Below are 18,565 nucleotides of genomic sequence, written 5' to 3'. Positions count from 1 at the left end.
CATTGTTGGAAGCAAAATAGGTGGAGGTTAAGGATGTACACAAATATCCCATATTTCTGCTGCAAATAAAATACAAGGGGAAAATGCATAGTGTAAAGGCTATAGTTAGCACATGCCTGATATATCCCCTATATCTTGGGACAGTTTTGCCAAGGTTTAATAATTGCATGTTTATGACCTTTAGCAGCATGTAGTCTCTGCGCTGCACCGACTGTTGAGGTGACTTTGGAACTTTATTTTTTACAATAATTATAGATGTTTTAAGGCTGTTAAATACCTCACTACACACTTTATACACTTTTCTCAGACAGGCATGAACATTTACACACTTTTCTCTCTTGTTTAAACATTCTCGAAGTTCAAACCTGTGTAGAAAAATAAGTCCAGTATTATAGAATGAAACCAAAGGCACGTGCAGGTGCCTCTGACGTTGCAAAACATCTCATCAACAGTGTTGTGTTTGTTGGGGAGAAAACTTACAAACACACAGTACAGCACTTCAGAGTCACACTGCTAGCGATCGAAGAAGCATGCAAAATTGCACAAAAAAATTGGCGAAACAGCGAGGCCACGAAAGGTGAACCGTGTTATAGCGAGGGACCACTGTAAGTTAAATTTGAATTTGAATTGCTCAGATTGAATCTGAATTGCTCAACTTGAATAAAAGTATCTAAAACTGAATTTGAATTAGTCTAATTTGAAATCCAATGTACTGGTTTGAAAATGATCTTCATTAAATTGAAACTGAATTTTATATTTTGAAAACAAATTAATTTTATTTGAAATTGTATTCCAGTACATTCCGGTACATGTAGTCGGTTACTCCCCAGCACTGCATACATCTATAGTAATATTAAACGACCAGTGGGTTGCAGGGTATGGAGTGACACAACAGTGTCCAATGTAGTGATTTATGTGTAAGCATACCATCAACACCAATACAAATACAAGAAATCAGCCTTTGAATAGCTGTCCACTGTAGTGACCGCTATGCATGAAAGCGTTAAAACACTCTCATGAATAGCTGTCCACTGTAGTGACCACTATGCATGAAAGCGTTAAAACACTCAAATTCCAATGAAAGAGGTGATTATCACTTTTATATGCTCAAGTGCATAGTGTAGAGCAGGGGTGTCCAAACTCCGGCCCGCGGGCCAACTGCGGCCCGCTGTCCATTTTTAATTGGCCCCCAAGTAATTTTATAAATAGAATAGAATATGGCCCGCACTTCAACTTTTGCTTGAGTGTATTGCACTTCTTAGTTTTAACACCAGGGGGAGCTACTGATGATCAAGGCAGTTGCTCCACCAAAAAGGACAATCACAGAAGAAATTTACCCCCAAGTTACTAAACATGGCAGAACCAAAGAAGCGAAAGGTAGAAAGTGAGTGCAGAAAATTTCAGACACGGTGGGAGAAGGAATATTTCTTCAAAGAATTCAAGGGGAAGTGTGTCTGTTTGATCTGCACTGAAACTGTGGCAGTTATGAAAGAGTATAATGTACGACGTCATAATGAAACCAAACATCAGACCTATGCATCCTAGACTGGTGCTGAGCGAGAGCAGAAATTAAAGCAAAGGGTAGCTATCCTGCAGGGGTCAACAACAGTATTTTTTTCGTGCTCAAAAGGTCCAGGAAAAGGCTACAATAGCCAGCTATGAGGTCGCCCAAGTCATCGCAAGACATGGCAAGCCTTTTTCAGATGGAGACCTCATAAAACACGGCCTTGTTAAAGTCACCGAAATAATGTGCCCGGAAAAAGTGCAGGACTTCAACAACGTCAGCATGTCCAGAAATACAGTTGTGCCACGCACTGAAGACTTGTCAGCCAACATTGAACCGCACAGCTGCTAATTTTTTTGCGGGCAGTGGACGACAGCACGAGCACTTTAGGTGAGTAAAAAATATATTCCACAGTACCCGTGTGTTAATGTGCAGGTACACATGCTTCAAATATCAATAATGCGCATCAATTCTGTCACTACCCTGCTTTTGCGCACCACTTTCTTATATGTGGTTTTCTTGTTAACACACAGAGTACACACCGCTGTGCACAGTCCACGCACACGCAAAGTCAGCTGATCTCATCTGATGCAGATTTCCTTCCTTGACCAAGTGACATTTGTCCGGATTTTTGGCACGAGTGGCGTACGATCAGCAAAGCAGCTGGATGGCCCGATTTACATACCCAGCGCAGCTGATACTCACCAGAATAATTTACTAAAATTATATGCACTCCTGTTATTAAGTCCAGCTAATGTCGATAATGGTTTCAAACGAACGTTAATAGGTGTGTTGCTAAGCCCAGTAAGTTAAATAACAAACTTGAAATGTACCCGTCCTATTTTCCCCTTTATTGTTTTTCCTCTGTGCTGTAAATCTTCTGTCTAAGAAGAAATCTGAGGCTGCTGTTCTGAGAATGAGCTACCAAAGATTTTTCTGAATAAATCAATAAAGATCCATTTATGGAAAGGTGTGATGAAGGCATTTTTGTCTTTAATTATATTCAACAATATAACATATTTGACCACTTTTAAGTGATTTTTCTAACTTTAATACACTAAAGTTAAGGTTATATACCTCATTTCTAGTAAGTGGCCCAGCCCCTCCTATATTTTTATGTATGTGGCCCTCAGTGAAAAAAGTTTGGACACCCCTGGTGTAGAGGATCTCATAAGGCCTTGAGGCAGTCAGATGTAAAGCACAATATTTATGAGTGTTTTAAGTTGTAAATCTGTCACATTTGACTCCTTCCGGGGGGGTGGGGGGCCCTTAGACCTCGGGCCTCTGGGCCTGGGGCTCGGTCCACTTTGGCACGGCTCGCTGCCGGCAGAGCCCGCAGGCATGTCACTGCAGCCCCCTGTGGCGTCTGCACTGTGACTGCTGGCTGACCCCACATCGGAGGGTCTCCTCAGCTCTTTCCCTGAGGGTGGCACGGTTGCCCCTCTGATGGTCATTCTTGGGCTTTTACTCTCTGGGGACCTCTGGATGTTTGGGGCGTGGATCTCCTCCATGCCTGCTTCATGCCCCGGGGGATATGGCTATGGCTTCCCACAGCCCTCTAGCAGATCGTTACATGGAGAAACCTTTTGAATACAAGCGCGGTCATCAACACAGGTGTGGACACAGGTGTACACACGGGTCCTCACAGACACAAACTATATCTTTCTTGCCTGCTACCTCAAAGCACATTGTGTGCTTGTGTGGTCTTGCATGCTGCACAATAACATTCAATATTTAGTATTTACTGTTACTTACAATTATCTATGTTCTTGCAATGGTGTTGTGTTTATTGTGCTGGTCTGTTTTTGCTTTTTTTTGCTTTTTTCATTTTTTCTTTTCTCTCAACAGGTGATCAGGTGATTTTTTAAACTTTTTTTAAAATGTCTTCTCTCACTGTCTCTTCCCCTCTGTATTTCTTTCCCTTTCTTTCTTTCTTTCTTTCTTTCTTTCTTTCTGCATTGCATGCTGGGAGTTTGGTGGTGGAGCATGGCGTGAGTAGGATAGAGAGACTGAGAGCCGTTGTTTGTTTGTTTTTTGTTTTTCTCTTTGGGTCACGTTTTTATTATTATATAGTGGGACTGTTTTCTCTGTTAATTATTGTTTTGCGTCTGTGGATTTGGGTTAGAAGTGACGGTTTCTTGGGGGCCTTCATGTCAACTCCGCAGTCTTTGAGACATGGAGTGAGAGTGGTGCCACAGCCCAGCACGTCAGTGGAGCAGGTGCTGTTGGCAGTTGGTGTGGGGCATGGTAACATTGCGTACGCCTCCCGTATGAATAAAGGAGTTGTTGTTTTTGTTAAGCAACCTGATTTAGTCTTTTCACTTATTGGTTCCAACACCATCATTAAGTTTGCAGATGACACCACGGTGATTGGCCTCATCAGTGACAACGATGAGACCGCCTACAGGGAGGAGGTGGATCGTCTGGCTGAGTGGTGCGACACAAACATCCTGCTGCTTAACACCGAGAAGACTAAGGAGCTCATCGTGGACTACAGGAGGAATGCTGACCCACATCCACCCATCCACATTAAGGGGACGGCTGTGGAGCGTGTGAGCAGCTTCAAGTTCCTGGGAGTCCACATCTCCGAGGATCTCAACTGGACGACCAACTGTTCCAAGCTGGTCAAGAAGGCTCACCAGCGCCTCTTCTTCTTGAGGACTCTGAGGAAGAACCACCTGTCCTCAGACATCCTGGTGAACTTCTATCGCTGCACCATCGAGAGCATCCTGACCAACTGTATAACAGTCTGATACGGGAACTGCTCTGCCTCGGACCGGAAGGCGTTGCAGAGGGTTGTGAAAACTGCCTAACGCATCGCCGGAGCACCACTTCCTGCCATAAAGGACATCTACAGGAAGCGGTGTCTGAAAAGGGCTGGGAAAATCATCAAAGACCCCAGTCACCCATCACATGGACTCTTCACCCTCCTGCCCTCTGGGAGGCGCTACAGGAACCTCCGGACTAAGACCACCAGGTACCGGAACAGCTTCTTTCCCACAGCTGTCAGATTCCTGAACTCTGACTCCTGACATCTGACCCACATTAAACTCATGGACTGAACATACACACACCCACAACCACCTACACACACACACAATGGACAACTGTACCCTCATACACACAATAATAACATGGACTGAACCACCACTCACAACCACTAGCACTTTATAAAGCCTCTGTAGAAATTATCCACATATCTCACTTATCTTAACTGCACTACTGTATAGTTCTGTGTAAATAATCATTCTGTACATATGGTAATTTTTAATCCTACAACTGTTCATAACTTGCATAGTTCACATTTCTGTATAACTGTATATCTCATATTTTTGTATAGTTTTTTATTTCATATTCTGTATAGTTTTTCATATTTATATCCTGTTCATAGCCTGTACATAGCTTGTACTCACTACAGCCTGTACATAATTATAGTTATAGAATATTCATAACATACTTCATACCGTGTACATTATAACATACCCATTTCTGTAATATACTTACATATCTATATTATTGCTAATATATATTGTAATATATCTATATCATGGCTAAAGCACTTCTGGATGGATGCAAACTGCATTTCGTTGCCCTGTACCTGTGACATGTGCAATGACAATAAAGTTGAATTCTATTCTATTCTATTATTGAAAGTGGGATTTCAATAAACGATGAGTTTTTTCAGGTTTCCCCCTTGGCGGTGCCGTCCACATGGATTACACTGTCCGGAGTTCTGCCTTTTATATCTAATGAAGCCCTGGCACAGGAGCTTAAATGCTTCGGAAGAATGGCCAGTGGATTCAAGACTGTGAGTTGGGGGTGTAAGGACTCTAAGCTTGCGCATGTTCAGTCTCTGCGTAGACAGGTGTTTATGTATCTGGACTCCCCAACTCAGTCACTGGATGTCTCTTTGTGTGTTAAACATGAGGAAGGATATTATATGGTGTATGCAAGTTTGGGTGTGATGAAATGCTTTGAGTGTGGAGATGTGGGGCACAAAAAGATTGCTTGCCCACACAGGCAGCAGGAGGCTGAAGCGGCTACAACAGCAGCCGCCGTGGTGGCTGCTGGACGTGGAGGCGGAAACAGGCAGGTAGTGCTGCCTAGCACCGCTGTCCCTGCGCCGGTAGAATCGAGAGCTTCTGTTAACGTTTCAGGTGAGATGGAAAATGACGTGAATGGTAGTGTTTTGGCGGTAGGTGCAAGTGAGTCTGTTGATGAACCTGTTGTGCAGAAAGTGGAGTCTAGGGCCGGGGTTGGATGTGCGACAGCCGTCAGTGGTGACGCTCACGGCGTGTCAGCTGGCACTTGCAGCTCTGAGTTGGAGGGTTTGCCTCAGCCTAGTTGCAGTTTGGCTGCAAAGGCTGGACTGGTTTCAGTGGCTATAATGGGGTCCCAAGTGAGTCAGGAAAACTTACAAAATGATTGCGAGACTGTGGAAGAAGCTGAACAGGTTGGTAACGGACTATTTTCCTGACGTTGACAAGTTCATTCAGTCTGTGAAGACGATACAGAAAGTTGTTGGTGTGGATCTCCTGGATGAGAAGAAGCGATATCGTTTAAGGAAACATGTTACTAATTTAAGACGGGGGAAGAGAGCGGCTAAAACTAATTTGAGGAAAAAATAAGATCTCTCTATTAATCGCAGGATGGTCAGACATCACTTGGTGTTTCTTATATACTTTTTCTTCTTCACTGGTTTTCTTCCTTCTCTCAATATGGCAAATCTAAGGGTGGCCTCTTTGAATATGAATGGGGGGAGGGATGCACGGAAGAGAGCTTTGATTACTGAAATTATTACACAGAAGAAGCTAGATGTAATCTTTTTACAAGAAACCCATAGTGATAATGTTATTGAAATAGAATGGGGGTTAGGCTGGACGGGGCAATGCATATTGAGTCATGGAACTAATTGCTGTGCAGGGGTCGGGATCTTATTTTCGCACACTCTAGACATTCAAATTTTGGCAAGTAGTGAATGTATTAATGACAGGATTTTACACGTAAAGGCAAAAATTCAGGGTGTTGTCATTCATTTTATTAATGTGTATGCATCAAATTATGGTCCAGAACGGACACGTCAATTTAAAATGTTGGAAGGCAAGTTAAGTGTTATAGATTCTAGTGAATGTATTATTTTGGGTGGAGACTGGAATTGCTGTGTTGATTGTACGCTGGACAGAACTGGCGAGGAAACGCATTTCGAGTCTTCTAACTTCCTGTCTCATGTTTTGACCAAGATGGACCTGTTTGATGTGTGGAGAAGAAATAATCCAATGAGTAGACAGTATACCTGGGTCAGAATAGCAGAGAGTAGATGCCATGCAGCTAGGTTGGACAGGTTTTATTTGTCTGGGTCTTATAGCACTTGTGTTGTGAATTGCCACATTGTTCCTGTTGGGTTTACAGATCACCACATGATTTTAATGGAACTGGTTCTTACTTTTACAGGGACACAGAAATCTTTTTGGCATTTTAACACTAAACTGTTACATGACTTTACTTTTTGTGAAAATTTTAAATTGTTTTGGGCTTTCTGGAGATCAGAGAAACATGAGTTTCCATCTCTGATTGGGTGGTGGGAGGTGGGGAAAGCCCAAATTAGGAATTTCTGCCAGCAATATACTTCTAAATCTACTGACAACATTAGGAGGGTGATTCGGCAACTGGAACAGGAAATAACGGACTTGGAGAGTGTTTCTGTTAGTCAGCATAATCAGCAAGATTTGTTGTATCATAAAAGGATGGAGTTACGTACTCTTCTTCAGGAGAGGGTTAAAGGGGCTCTGATTCGTGCTCGGTTTACAAAGCTTAGAGATATGGACGCACCAACGACATTCTTTTTTAATTTGGAGAAGTCAGTCGCACGGAGGAGACAGATGGTCTGCCTTCGTCTGCAAAACGACCAAGTTACAACAGAACCAGCTGAGATGAGAAGACTTGCAAGGGAGTTTTATGCTAATCTCTTTTCTAAAGCTACCTGTGATGAAGCAGTGGTAGCAGAACTCCTTCAAGGGCTTCCTCACCTCACTTCAGAGGATCAGGAAACTTTAAACGCAAAGTTGACGTTGGAGGAGCTTACAACGGCGGTTACACAGATGGCATCAGGGAGATCTCCAGGAATAGATGGTTTACCTGCAGATTTTTTAAAACATTTCTGGAATGTATTGGGGAATGATCTTCTGGATGTGTTTAATGATTCCTTTGTTAGGGGTACACTTCCAGCATCTTGTCAGCAGGGCGTACTCTCTCTGCTGCCTAAAAAGGGGGACCTTGCCTTGTTAAAAAACTGGAGACCAGTGACTCTTTTATGTACGGACTATAAAATTCTTTCAAAGGTGTTATCCAACATGCTGAAACGTTTTATTGACCTTCTGATTCCGGTGGATCAGTCATACTGTGTTCCAGACAGATCTATGTTAGACAACTTATTTCTTATGAGAGATGTTTTTGCTGTCTGTGAGTTATATGACCTAAATGTGGGGGTTATCTCTATTGATCAGGAGAAGGCGTTTGATCGTGTGGATCATACTTTTCTTTTTTCGACCTTGCAAGCATTCGGTGTGGGAAATGTTTTTCTTTCTTGGGTGAAATTACTTTATGCCAATGCTAGTTGTGTAGTGAAGGTGGCAGGTGGGTTGAGTAACCCTGTATCAGTTCATAGAGGTATTAGGCAGGGTTGTCCCATTTCAGGTCAGCTATATAGTTTACCAATTGAACCTCTTTTATTTAGATTGAGAGGAAAATTAAAAGGTTTTATCCTACCGGGTATGGGTCACAGTTCTTCAGTAGTTGTTTCTGCTTATGCTGATGATGTTAATGTCTTTATTAGTGATCAACATGATGTGAATGAACTGAGTGGGAGCTTAACTATGTATGAAAAGGCTTCTTCGGCCAAGGTTAACTGGGAAAAAAGCGAGGCCTTATTGGTGGGTAAATGGTGCGTGGAGCACAGTCCAACCCTGCCAGGGAATTTGTGCTGGGGAAGGAATGGTATTAAGACACTGGGACTTTTTCTAGGTAATGAACAATTTCAGAGGAAGAACTGGGAGGGCATACGGGAAAAAGTTGAGTCCAAGTTGTCTAAATGAACATGGCTGCTACCCCAGCTGTCATATAGGGGTAGGGCTCTGATTGCCAATAATCTGGTTGCCTCGTCCCTGTGGCACAAGCTTGTGGTGTTGGTTCCACCTGCTGGGCTGGTTAAAGACGTTCAGCGTCTCATTGTGGATTTTTTTCTGGTCCCGGCAGCATTGGCTTAAGGCATCTGTACTCTTTATTCCCGTGTCAGAGGGAGGTCAAGGACTTGTGGATATCATGGCCAAGACCACTGCCTTCAGGTTACAAACCGCTCAGAAGCTGCTTTATGGACGTAGTTACTGTTGGCTGCCCTTGGCTCTGCTGCTTCTCCGGAAAGCTGGATATCCTGGACTGGATAAGCATCTGTTTTTGCTTAAAACAGCAGAGCTTGAGATGACGGGTTTAACGCCTTTTTATCGTTCAGTGTTGGATGCTTGGAAACTGCTGAAGATTTTCCGTGACCCTGACCCTAGACCTGGCCTGTGGCTTTTTGAGGAACCATTGTTTCACAATGACTTTTTTGTACGGGATTGTTTGCTGTCATCACCTACAATAAGGACCAAGTTCATTCAAGCTGGGATTGTGAAACTGGGTCACCTTGCAAGACTATCGATAGAAAGGCTGTGCGACCTTACTAACATCAAGTCCGCCAGGATCTTACAGAGGATCCTTGATGAGGTCTGGGAGTCCTTACCTGTGTCACTGAAAGTATTTGCTGGACGCTGCAATCTGGCTGACCAGTGGCGTAATGGATATGAGTACGTGTTTCCAGTACTTTCAGCTGCGCCAGCTTTTGATGGCTGGCATGAGGAGGATGGACTGCTTTTCTCTTTGAGAACACCGGTGTTGGGTGTTTTCAGTTCATGTGGGAAGAAGCACCTGTATCAAAGTTGTGTTAAGGTGCTGAACTTGTGCTCACTAGCAGGGGTCAGGGAGTCGAGGTGGACTCAGGTTTTTGGTTCAGACCTTGCCCCAAACGGCAGATGGAGGGTCCTGTATAAGCTGCCCGTTGAGAAACGGGTGGGTGACCTCCAGTGGAGGATTATACATGGATTGATAGATACGAACAGACACAGAGCTCACTTTGACCCGACTACTAGGGGTGGATGTCTGTTTTGTGAACAACATGAGTCGCTGGAACACTTGTTTTTGTCCTGTGCAAGGTTAAAAAGCCTGTTTAGATTATTGCAGGAATGGGTGGGAGCCCTGGGTGAGCATTTTTCTATGACTGTTTTTGATTTTAGTCTTAAGTACAGAGCTTCTAAAAAGAAGGCTCATGTCTTAATCAGTTTCCTTCTTGGTATGGCTAAGTTAGCAATTTGGAAAACAAGGAAGAATAAAATGCTTGGACAGGGTTGGACTGATGCAGCACTTAGTTAGTGCTGCATCAGGGGTTAGTTGCATCGAGGTTGAAAGTGGAGCATGCTTTTTATAGTGTAACTTGTAATCTACAGATGTTTACAGATTTGTGGTGTATTCAAAATGTTTTATGTTCATTGAGGAAGGATGGTGCACTTGTTTTGCATTTTTAGAGTACTATTATTATTTAGTGTATTTGTTTTGCTACCTACACGTGGACTTAAGTGTGTGTGGGTTTGGGTGTTTTTATTGTGATGTTTCCTTTGACTTTGTGAGCGTTTGTTTGTATTATTGAATTGTGATATGAATAAATGCGCTTGTTAAAGGTCTTTCTTTCTTTCTTTCTTTCTTTCTTTCTTTCTTTCTTTCTTTCTTTCTTTCTTTCTTTCCCCCAGTCATGTCTGTCCCATCTGTAATAACTTAAAATAAAATAAAATAAAATAAAATAAGACATGCAGCTTGTGGGGATAGGTTAATTGGATAATCGAAATTGTCACTAGGTGTGAATGTGAGTGTGAATGGTTGTCTGTCCCTGTATGTTGGCCCTGCGACAGACTGGCGACCTGTCCAGGGTGTACCCCGCCTCTCGTCCTATGACAGCTGGGATAGGCTCCAGCGCCCCCCGCAACCCTGAAAAAGGATAAGCGGAAGCGAATGGATGGAAAATAAAATAAAATAACAAAGGTCAATCAAATGGACCAATGGAACAGCCAACGGAAAGGCTGTGATGATCCACTTGGTCTTCAGACAGTAATTCTGATCGCTTAAGAATCAAACAGGACAGCAAAAAAAAACAAAAGAAAAAAAAAGTTTTGACCTCAACATGACAAAAAGGGAAGAGAAACAAGGTCGTGCCTACATTACATGTTTCCACAATGGGAAACAGTGTTTCCCCACTATGTAACCCCATAGTTCTTGTAGTGAAGAAAAATGGAACTATATGGTTGACTATCGCAAGGTGAATGAAGTGTCACAATGTGATGTTTATCCCATGCCCTGGATCAAAGAACTCCTGGACCAGTTAGGCACTGCTTGTTTTTCCACGATGCAGAGTCTAGCTCAGGAGGTAGAGCAGGTTAGCTGCTGATTGGAAGGTTGGTTTTTCGATCCCTGGCATATAGAGCGCTTTGAGTACTTCAGGAGAGTAGAAAAGCGCTATATAAGAATCAGTCCATTTACCAATTCGTCACACTTCCATTTGGCTTGATTAGCATCCCAGCCACCTTCCAATGCCTCATGGACCGGGTGCTGTATCCACACACTGTATTTGCTGGCACCTACTTGGATGACATCATCGTCATCATCGTCATCATCCACAGTGACATCTTGGCAGAGCATGTGCAGTGGGTTGCTGTGGCCCTGGAGTCCCTGAGGCAGATGGGGCTCACGGCCAAACCAACGAAGTTGGACAGAGGGAGGTTTAGTGTCTAAGGTGCTACTGGGGGGTGTTAAGGTTCAGATATTGAGGGGAAATCCAAAAATAACCACAGATCCAGCCGGGTGCAATTAGACGGCGTTTTAATGAACACATGTGTGAGTTCAACAGCCCAATCAGTATTGAACTATCTTACAATAGTCAGACAAAGGTTTTATAGGGTTGGGAGTGATACTGCTCCCCCCCCCCCCCCTCTCAGACACAATACAGCATACGTCAATGCAAAACCACAAACGTTCAGTTAACTTTGACATAGTTTTAAAAGAACATCTTCTTCGGCCCGACCCCAGGTGCTTCCTGTTGCCATCCTGCCCAGGCTTATCTTCTGGAACATCAGGTCCACGTTCTGCACAAACTGTCACTCATGCACAACTTTGCAGTCGCAAGCAAAACATAATTAAACTCTTACCTATATAAATGAGTCTATCTAATATGTGTGGGCGTGCACGTGCGGGGGCGCGTGCGTGCTGTGTACTGCGTACGTGTCATGACCTCTCTCACTATATGTGTCTGTATGTGTGTGTATGGGTGTCTCGCCCTTAAATGCTCTCTCATCTCACCCGTTGCACTTCTGACCTGTCACCAGAACAGAGGCTCATCCTTACATGTAATACCCTAACTGGAACTATATATGTAATATGTTGAGTAAATGTTTAATCAAGAGCCTCTACTAAAAGCTTAATACAGTTTCATCACCTACTCACAGTACTTGCACTCAGACTCTGCTTTCAGTTTCACTTCTGCAAGCCTGCAACTTCAAAAGCCTATAACTTCCTGTCTCATTTTGGAGTTACTTTACGTGGGGCCTTTTCTTTCACCATGCAGTCTGCATACAAACATTTAAGATTATAAATTCAACTCAACAGCTTAAAGTGGTTATAACTGCTCCTGTAATAAAGACTGATATGATACCAATATATTTGAACATCTGAATGCATCTGAATGCAACATCACTATTAATAATGAAATGGTAATGATGATTATACTAATAGCAGCAAATAATAGCAGCATAACATTCCAGCACTCCCGACAGGGGCCATAGTGTGAAGCTGGAAAAGGACGGTTGGAAAGCTGCTGCAGGAACAAACTGCAAATTTAAAAAAACCTACACGTGTAACACTGTGTGCATGGGTCCTTTATTCTCAACCTCTCCTGTACTTGATGCAGCCTAACTATGATGATAAACACTACAGCCACTTAACTGATGGACTGCACCAAAAATGTTGTTCCACATTTTTTCAGTTTATAATGCTATAAATTATATATCAATTATGTTTTGCTGTTTTTATCTCTTCATATGCAAAAAGAAATTTAAAAAAGGCACCGTGATAGATACACCGATAACATTGTGTGTTACTTTTTCCTCCATTTAGGCTCAAACTGGTTTTATGTTTGATGGTCCACGGTGAAGTGAAATTAAAAAAAAAATTAAATGCTTAAAACCTAAAGTAAAACTGCTGTTTTGAAGATGTAAGGAATAGAAAATAAAGATATGTGTAAAAATGTACAACAATTTTTTAAAAAGTTGCCAGACAATTACTCAACTACAAATAATGGAAAATTGTACTTAAATAGAATAGCTAAGAATTTGCTTTTACCATCTCTTTATCTGTGTGACATTCATTTGTCTTTGGATTACTGAGTGCTTACTGAGACAGAGTCAGTTTCTTGGTGAAAATCATTGACCAATGAAAATGTTTGGTGCTTTTCCCTCTATTATTTGTAGGAGGCATACTCTGTGGCACGACAGTTCAACATGATCCCTCCAATTTGTGAACAGGCAGAGTACCACATGTTCCAAAGAGAAAAGGTTGAAGTGCACCTTCCCGAACTCTTCCACAAGATAGGTAAGCAAGCCACCACTTTCTGTACAGCATCATGTCCCAAAAATTATGACTATTCATTCCTAACTGTAGAACACTTAATGGAGTTTGTAATCAAATCAATATCACTTGCACATGGACAAAAATCACCTGACCTTGGTGTTCTAAAGTTAATTAGCATGGATATGTTAATGCATTTTCTAAGATATTGAATCAGCAATGCTAATATCTGATCCTTGTTTATCCAAATGTTCTCTATTACATCAAAACTTTCTCTCCACTCCATTACACATTCCATATGTACAGGATATGACCCCCACTTTGTCGTGGCATGTGGATATTTCTTTAAGATACTCCAGCTAGCCCGGCCACACCCCACAGCTTATGTGTAAAACAGCTGTGCAAACGTGATACCGGTGATCCTTTGATCTCCACTTGTTTTGAATGTGTGTGGGGGAACGTACCTACGTGCAGTGTTGGGAAGGTTACTTTTAAAATGTATTCCACTACAGATTACAGAATACATGCCTCAAAATGTGTTTTGTAGCGTATTCCGTTACTCAATGAGAGTAATGTATTCCATATACTATATTTACACGCTTCCATCTCCCGTTTCTGCTCGGTGACAACTTGTACTTTTCAACTCTCCCTATTTTTGCACATAACGGGTATAGGGCAATGCCTGTAACACTCTGCTCATATTGCCTTCATATTAAATAATTTTTTGATTAATAATTTAAAAAAATATTTCTTCATGTGGGCTGCAAGTAGGAATGACATGGGCCATGAGATTGGGACACAGGCATTAGAGCCTCTTAATGCGTGTTTTGTTTGGGATTCCACCATTGTGGAATTACCAAAAATAGAGAGCGCATAGCCTAACATATGAAACAGGAAAAGACCACCATGTAATCCATATATTTCAACAAAGTAACTGTATTCTGAATACCACCTTTAAAACGGTAACTGTAACAGAATACAGTTACTCATATTTTGTATTTTAAATACGTAATGCCGGTATATGTTTTCCGTTACTCCCCAACTCCCCAACACTGCCTACATGTGGTACTATGCGACTGTGTGTGTGGGTTGTGACTGCGTGTGTGTGTGTTGTGATAGTGTTGTGATAGTGGCAGTGGTGTCCGTTTGTGGGACATGTTTCCAGGTGCCGTTTGGCCCCGCCCCCTTGCTTGGCCAGAAGTATGGCAGCCCATATTTCCCAAAATTGTTTGGAGTGTGGCATTTCCATTCCATTAGAGGATAGACATGATTTCTGTGTGTTATGCTTGGGCCCAGAACAAGTTTTATTGGCCAAAGAAACCCCTGCATCCTGCATGAATTGTTTTATCTTAATTTAGAAATGTAATTATTGACAAGAGTCAACAAGCACTGATAGCGTAATCTACAGCTGTGGCCAAACGTTTAGAGAATGAGAATTTTTGTTCTTTTTTGTTTGTTTGTTTTTTTTTTACAAACTTTGGTGTTTCAGTGATAGATTTATACCATATTATATCACTTCAAACAGGTGATCCAGTAATGCTGCACTAATGAATTAAACTATTCACTTTAGCTAAAGTTATTAAGTTAGCTAAAGTGTTATGATGATGTGTAACACATTAATAAACCTAAAATACAATGTTTTGGACATTCATTTGCGTGTTTCCCTACTTTAGGGGGCTCTTAGAGGGTACAAGATGACAACTGTGGAATTCTACTAGAAACAGTCGATCATATTTGTTTGTCAAAGCTGAACCCAGGGCAAACTACGCTAAATTATAAGCATAAAAGTTACTGTACGGCTATCATTTGTTAACATGATGCTTGTTCTTAAACATATAATACATTTATTACCAACCTGAGAGTTTATCCGCTGGTCATTCGACCAGCGGAAAGGTATATCACGTGATATACCTTTCCATGGCCGCCTTCTCCGGACCAGAGAGGTCCAGGCAACAGTTCAATGCTACAATCATAAGGACGATGGGGGCGAAGCGAAAGCGCACAGCGTTTACTGAAAACTGCCTCCAGATCATGATACTGTTCAGGTACGGACGAAAGATCCAACTCCTCCGGTGCCAGCTTCGACGAGCAGACAGGCGAGGGCGGAAAAGCAGACTGTAAACAGTGAGACAAGCAGTGGCTACTCCAACTCTCAATACGACGAGTGGACCAATTAACATGAGGATTATGATGCTCAAACCACGGGTAACCTAAAACAATGGGAGACTCAGGGGAGGAAAAAGCAAAAAACCGAAGAAACTCGGGATGATTACCAGAAAGAACCAATGAAACAGGTTCAGTCTCATGAGTGACAGAGGGCAGTAACTGTCCGTTGAGAGCCATAACAGAGACGGGTACCTGCAGGGGCCGCGTCTTAATACCGAGACGCCGTGTGAGGCCGCTGTCAATAAGGTTCTGTTCAGCGCCAGAATCCAAAAGAGCATTAATGGAAAAAGTACCAGACGCGTTGTTCACAACAGCAGGAAGCTGCATGCGGGGAACTCGGGAAAGAGAGGAAGTGCCACCCACCAGTACTCCCACTGTTAATAATAATAATAATACATTTTATTTGAAAGCGCCTTTCAAAACACTCAAGGTCGCTGTACACAGTAGAGTGAAAAGCAACATAAAAGCAAAGAGTTTACACAATCATAAAACATAAACAAATTTAAAATAGCCGAATGGAGAGGTTATGTGGGATAAGCTATTTTGAACAAGTGTGTTTTGAGTTGGGACTTAAAGAGAGAGAAGGTAGAGATATTTCTTAAATCAGGAGGTAGGGAATTCCAGAGTCGAGGAGCAGAGCAGCTGAAAGCCCTGCTCCCCATGGTGACAAGACGGGGGGAGGGGACGGAGAGTGAAAGGGAAGAAGAAGATCTGAGACAACGAGATGGGGCGGTGATGTTAACCAGATCAGAGAGATATGGAGGAGAGAGATGATGAATAGCTTTAAATGCGTACAAGAGTATTTTGAAATTGATACGATGCTTGACCGGGAGCCAATGAAGCTGCTGCAGAACAGGAGTGATGTGGTGGATAGAAGGGGTCCTGGTGATGATACGGGCAGCAGAATTCAGGATGCGTTGAAGCTTGTGGATGGATTTTTGAGTAAGACCAAAAAGAAGTGAATTACAATAATCAATCCGGGAAGTAACAAGGCTATGGACAAGAATGGCAGTGGCATGTGAGGTGAGAAAAGGACGGAGATGATTAATGTTGCGCAATTAAAAATATGGAGACCGAGTGACATTATTAATGTGTGAATTGAAAGATAGAGTACTGTCGAGGATGACACCCAAACTTTTCACAGAGGAAGAAACGGAGACCGTCGAGTTATTGATAGTAATAGAGAAACTGTTGGTTCTGGATAATGTTGATTTAGTGCCTACTAAGAGGAGCTCGGATTTATTACTATTGAGTTTAAGAAAATTAGAAGAGAACCATGAATTTAGTTCAGCTAAGCAGAGGGTGAGGGAAGATGGGGGAAGAGCAGAATCAGGTTTAGTGGACAGATAAAGCTGGGTGTCATCGGCATAACAGTGAAAATGGATATTTTATTTACGGAAAATGTTACTGGTGGGCACCACCTTTTGACCGCAACGGGCAGGTGGACACGAAATGGCCCGACTGGCCACAATACAAACACAATCGGCCCTCAAACCTCCTCCGACGCTCCTCCGGAGTAAGCCTCGTACGACCCAACTGCATAGGCTCCTCAGCAGTGTCTGCTGGAGGAGACCATGCATGGGCCGGACCGGGAGGAGAGGGACAGGAGACAGCGCCCACAGCCACGAGTTCTCCACTCCCAGTACGAGACCGGCTTCCCCTCTCTCTCTCACGTTCGCGAAGGCGATTGTCAATGCGAATGGCCAGATTAACGAGAGCCTCAAAACTATCCGGTTCGTCACGAGTGGCGAGCTCATCTTTCAGGTGATCGCTCAACCCGAAGATAAAAGCCCCGCGTAGCACGTCCTCACCCCACCCCGTCTCAGCGGCTTTAACCCGGAAATCAATAGAGAACTCTGCCACCGACCGGCTCCCTTGTCGGAGCCCGTGCAGCTGCTGCGCGGCCTCGTCGGAGCGCAGGGGGTGATGAAAACCAGCCTTAAAATCCCGAACGAACTGCACATACGTGACAGTCTCCAGGGGATGTAAAGCAAGATAAGATTCTGCCCAGTTCAAAGCATGATCACGAAGGGCACCGATAATATGGGAAATCTTAGAAGCATCATCAGAAAACGCTTGGGGAAACCGCTGAAAAATCAGGGAAACCTGAATCAAAAAACCCCCACAGCGGCCCAACTCTCCCGTGAAAGGCACCAGAGCCGGGGGAGCAGGGTCACGAACAGAACCCGAACTCTGCGGAACGGACGGTAAGGGTGGGGGGAACGACACAGAGGGAACGGCTGGAGGAACTAACCGAGCTAGAGTCTCTTGAATGGCTGTCAGGGTCTCATTAACCCGACCCGCCCATTGCTTGGATTCCTTAAACTGCCGAGACAAGTCTGGCAAAGACTCCTCGTGTTTCTGGAGTAATTCACCGGAAGCGGGACATGCACGTTCTGCCGAATCCATAAGAATGGTCGGAGTATTCTGTTAGGTGAATTGGCACGGATGGATTTAGTGGCAGAAACACACGGGTACAGGATAGTAGTGATGCAGATTTATGTACGACGCTGGGAGGATATTTACAAGGGAAAGGGCTATATACAATAAGGTTGGCGGGGCGGGGTCTTGAGGGCATTCTGGCACACCTGCGGCGCATCGGACGTCATCAGTAAGCGCATTTATGGAGCTGAGTCACGGACGTCTGGTGTCGGAGTATTGTCGCTTTCACTAGTGGTAACGTTTGTTGCAAGCTGAATCTATGGACCTAGAACCTATCCAAGTTCTGGCTCTGCATGTTGCACGTACCCGGTCGCTTCGGACAACGGACTAGTGGTCCAAGTCCCGGTTGTCCCACTGGGTGGTAGAGGCAATCCTGCAGGCTTATGCCTCGTTAGGGGCTCCTAACGGGGGCTCCTCAGGTGTTCGGGCCCACTCGACCTGCAGGGTGGCCACTTCTTGGGCCTTGTGGAGGGGTGCCACCCTCTCAGCCATTTGTACATTGATGACTTGGTCCTCAGCCACCACCTTTACGCGTTAGTACATTAACTCTGGGGTTTGGTTGCACTCTTTTCGTGGGGTGACTTACAGAGTTACCCTGTACTTATGGAATATATAACAGAGTGGGAAGATAGTCTCGCTATGTTAGAGAATGTACGGTTACATTGTAACCTTGGTTCTCTGAGGTTCTCTGAGTGAGAGGCTCCACCTTCAGTGCCGCTCGGAGACACGTGTATTCCACTACAGATTACAGAATAC

At 43.5% G+C, this 18,565-nt stretch overlaps 1 protein-coding gene across 1 annotated transcript in view; it reads left to right on the top strand.

Moving 5' to 3' along the window:
- The window catches only part of LOC116327224 (voltage-gated potassium channel subunit beta-2-like), a 104,807-nt gene that overhangs the window by 47,353 nt on the left and 38,889 nt on the right, over positions 1–18,565 (top strand). Inside the window, exon 7 of the mRNA XM_031748749.2 lies at positions 13,105–13,225. Within this exon, the coding sequence (XP_031604609.1) occupies positions 13,105–13,225 (121 nt within the window). The remainder of the gene's footprint in view (positions 1–13,104; positions 13,226–18,565) is intronic.

Source organism: Oreochromis aureus, linkage group 20, assembly GCF_013358895.1.
Source record: "Oreochromis aureus strain Israel breed Guangdong linkage group 20, ZZ_aureus, whole genome shotgun sequence".
NCBI lineage: Eukaryota > Metazoa > Chordata > Actinopteri > Cichliformes > Cichlidae > Oreochromis > Oreochromis aureus.
This window is presented reverse-complemented; position numbering and strand designations above follow the sequence as displayed.